The 4,023-nt window shown below is 36.6% G+C and overlaps 1 protein-coding gene across 1 annotated transcript in view; it reads right to left on the minus strand.

The window, feature by feature from the left end:
- Positions 1-3,613: 3,613 nt before the first annotated feature.
- The window catches only part of LOC102757612 (high mobility group protein B1), a 1,146-nt gene continuing 736 nt past the window's right edge, over positions 3,614-4,023 (minus strand). The window contains exon 2 of the mRNA XM_015563112.1: positions 3,614-3,667. Within this exon, the coding sequence (XP_015418598.1) occupies positions 3,614-3,667 (54 nt within the window). The remainder of the gene's footprint in view (positions 3,668-4,023) is intronic.

A 4,023-nucleotide genomic window follows, 5' to 3' on the forward strand; every position in this document is an offset into this window, starting at 1 on the left:
GAAAAAGAGGAACTCTTAAAAGCAGCAAGAGAAAGAAAGTCAGTTACCTACAAGGGAGTACCCATACGACTGTCAGCTGATTTCTCAACAGAAACCATGCAGGCCAGAGGGGAGTGGCAAGAAATATTCAAAGTGATGAATGCCAAGAACCTACAACCAAGATTACTTTATCCAGCACAACTATCATTCAGAATTGAAGGTCAGATAAAGAGCTTCACAGATAAGGAAAAGCTAAAGGAGTTCACCAACACCAAACCAGTATTATATGAAATGCTGAAAGGTATCCTTTAAGAAGAGGAAGAAGAAGTAAAAGGCAAAGATACAAATTATGAACAACAAATACACATCTATCAACAAGTGAATCTAAAAATCAAGTGAATAAATAATCTGATGAACAGAAAAAAAATTAAAATAAAAAAATATCAATGGAAAAAATATCATTGGGTGAGAACAAAAAACAAAAAAACACTGATTGGTATATCCATTTTATGCAAAACTGAGTCTTAAGCAAAGTCTATCGCAACGGAAAGTCATCAGCATTTTGTAGACCAGTTTAATAAACCATTCCTATTAATTAGCCAATGTATTTTCACAAAGCGTAAGATCTGTGTGGTATTTTGAAATTATATGTGCTTTAAATCATCTGGGGGGAAAAATTTTAAAAACAATAATTAAATTTTGTTTTGCCAGTTTCTTTAAAAAGTGAAATATCAAATAAAAGGAAAAGCAATCTCTTAATCCCTCAAAGACATTTATAACTCAAAGTTATTTTCTTGGGTAACCCCAAAATACTATTGTTGTTCTACACAGAAATGTCCAAATTATTTTTTTTAGAAGTTGGAATCATCTAATTTAAAAAAATTTGTTTTCATCCCTATCCAGGTGGTTCTGTTGTTTGGCGTGTCAGCCTGCACACCAAAAGGTTGTGAGTTTGATTCCTGGTCAGGGCACATATCCAGCTGGCGGGTTCCATCCCCAGTCAAGATGCATGTGGGAGAGAACCGATTGATGTCTTTCCTTCCCTCCTTCCCTCCTTCCCTCCCCTGCTCCCTCACTCTCCCTCTAAAATCAATAGAAACATATCTTCAGGAGAGGATTTTTTAAAAATGTATTCAGGGCAACTTTTTTGGCTGATGCTGTTAGCAAGTTAACACATTTGAAGAAAAAGTCCCCTCAATAGGGATTGCTTTGAGTAATACACATTTTAATGATGTTAATTCTTCCAATCCATGAACAGGGTATATGCTTCCAATTGTTTGTATCTTCCTCTATTTCTTTCTTCAATATCTTATAGTTTTCCAAGTACAGATATCTTATTTTTGTTGTTGTTGTTGCTGCAAAGGAAAATGGGATTCATTTCTTTCTGAGAGTTCATTATTGTTGTAGTAAAATGTTGTTAATTTTGTATCCTGCCACTTTGCCGAATTCATTTATTAAATCTAGTAGGTTTTTGGTGGAGTTTTTAGGGTTTTCTATATATAATATCATGTTATCTGTGAATGACAGTTTTATTTCCTTCTTTCCAATTTGGATGCCTTTTACTTTTTCTTGTCTGATTGCTATGGGTAGAATTTCCAATACTATGTTGAATAAGAGTGGTGAAAGCAGACACCCCTGTCTTGATCCTGGGACAAGATCAAGGACACACTGTTAGTTTTTGCCTATTGAGTATGATGTAGGCTGTAGGTTTGTCATATATGAGAAATGCTGATTCCTCTATTATTATGTTGATCCCTCTATTCCCACTTTGCTGAGATTTTTTATTAAAAATGGGTGCTGATTTTATAGAATGCTTTTTCGGCATCTATTGATATGATCATGTGATTTTTACCCTTCATTTTATTTATGCGATGTATCACATTTATTGAATTGTGAATACTGTATCAGCCTTGCCACCCCAAAATAAATCCCATTTGATCATAGTGTATGATCATTTTAATGTATTGATGGATCCAATCTGCTAATAATATCTTATGAGATTTTAGCATCTATGTTCATCAGGGATAAAAACAGTATGGAGTTTCCCAAAAAAATTAAAAATGGAACTTCCATTTGACTCAGCGATCCCATTTCTGTGAATATATCCTGAGGATCCCAAAACACCAATCAGAAAGAATATATGCACCCTATGTTCACAGCAGCAATATTTACAATAGTTAAGGTCTGGAAACAGCCCAAGTGCCCATCAGTAGGCAAGTGGATTAAAAAAGCTATGGTACATTTACACAATGCAATACTATGCAACTGTGAAAAAAAGCAGGATCTATTACCCTTTGAGACAACATGGAGGGACTGGAGAGTATTATGCTAAATGGAATAAGCCAATCAAAGAAAGATAAATATCACATGATCTCATTTATATGTGGAATCTAATGAACAAAATAAACTGACCAACAAAATAGATCCAGAGACATGGACGCATGGAACAGATTGACATATCTCAGAGGAAAAGGGGGTGGGGAGTTGGCAGGAAGAGATTAACCAAAGAACTTCTATGCATATATACATAGCCCATGGACACAGACAATAGTGTGGTAAAGGCCTGGGGTGAGGTGGGGTCGGGGTGGAGGTGGGCAAAGGGGGATAAAGGGGGGGCGGGGGAAATAAGGGATATCTGTTAACATTGTCAACCATCTACATAAAAAGGCCTAAGTGACTGTTACAGCAGAATGACCAGAACAACCGGTTGCTATGATGTGCACTGACCACCAGGGGGCAAACGCTCAACGCAGGAGATGTCCCCTGGTGGTCAGTGTGTTCCCACAGGGGGAGTGCCACTCAGCCAGAAGCCGGGCTCACGGCTGGCAAGCACAGCGGCAGTGGCGGGAGCCTCTCCTGCCTCCACCTCCATGGTAGCACTATGGAGCAGCAAGCAGGCAGGTGGACATCCCCCAGGGTTCCCAGACTGTAAGAGGGCACAGGCCAGGCTGAGGGACCCCCCACCCCCTGCAAGAATTTCATGCATCAGGCTTCTAGTAAGAAATAAATTTAAAAAGTCGCCTCATATAAGTCAGAAAGAAACCTAATATGGTATCTGTATATAGTAGTAAGTTGATGATAATAAACCAAGTCCTAAAACCAACCTGTCTATATTGTGGTCATTTCCTATTCAAAACACCTCTTAGGAGACTTAAGTTACGCAACTCTGATTCAGAAAATCAAATAAAAATTAGAACTTGGAGCTACTATTTTCAACTAATAGAATTTCATACAGGCACCCACAAAGACTGGCATATAATCTAAGTATATCATTCATTCAAGTTACATTTCAATGTCTACTATATACACACTACACAATTAACACTATCATAATTGGCTGGCCTGAATTTAAAATTTGCCAGTATTTTTTTTTCAATCTAGCAGATTTACTTTCACTCCAAAAAGGGACTTTGTACCTACCTTAAATACTGATTCTCATCCCCCAAAAAACAAGACTCGACATTTAGGAAACTCAAAATGACTCTGTAACAGTATGTGGTAGAATATTCTTACATTTATTTGTTACCACTTCCTGTTTTGAATTGTTTTATAGCTAACTGTTGTTCCCTCTATCAGAGGTGCTTAGAAACCTACAATCTTACAAAAAAAATAATTTTCTATTTCTCATTAAAAACTATCCCTCATTTTCTCCAATTTTTACATTAAAGATGAGTTCCACATTTGTACTCTGAAGTTTAGAAAAAGCCATGATCAGGCAGTCAAGTATCAGTCTCTGCAACAACCCCTTGGTCTACCTACTTTCACTAGGTAAAAACCAGATTACCTAAATGTACCTACCTGGTTTACTGTATCTTATTTTTTTTTATTTTTTTAATAAAAAAATTGTATTTCCTTAGAAGCATTCAGAATGTCAACAAAACAGCTGCAACTTTTTTTTTTTTTGCAATTACAGAGTGGTATTCAGTTAACAGAAAAACAATTATTTCGTATAAACTGCATCAGAGACAACTGAAGATGAAAAGCTACCATCCCCATATATAACTAATTTGCACTGTGCGCCAACAAGAACCTGCTTTAAATTTC

The sequence above is a fragment of the Myotis davidii genome, unplaced genomic scaffold (genome assembly GCF_000327345.1).
Source record: "Myotis davidii unplaced genomic scaffold, ASM32734v1 scaffold135, whole genome shotgun sequence".
Lineage (NCBI taxonomy): Eukaryota > Metazoa > Chordata > Mammalia > Chiroptera > Vespertilionidae > Myotis > Myotis davidii.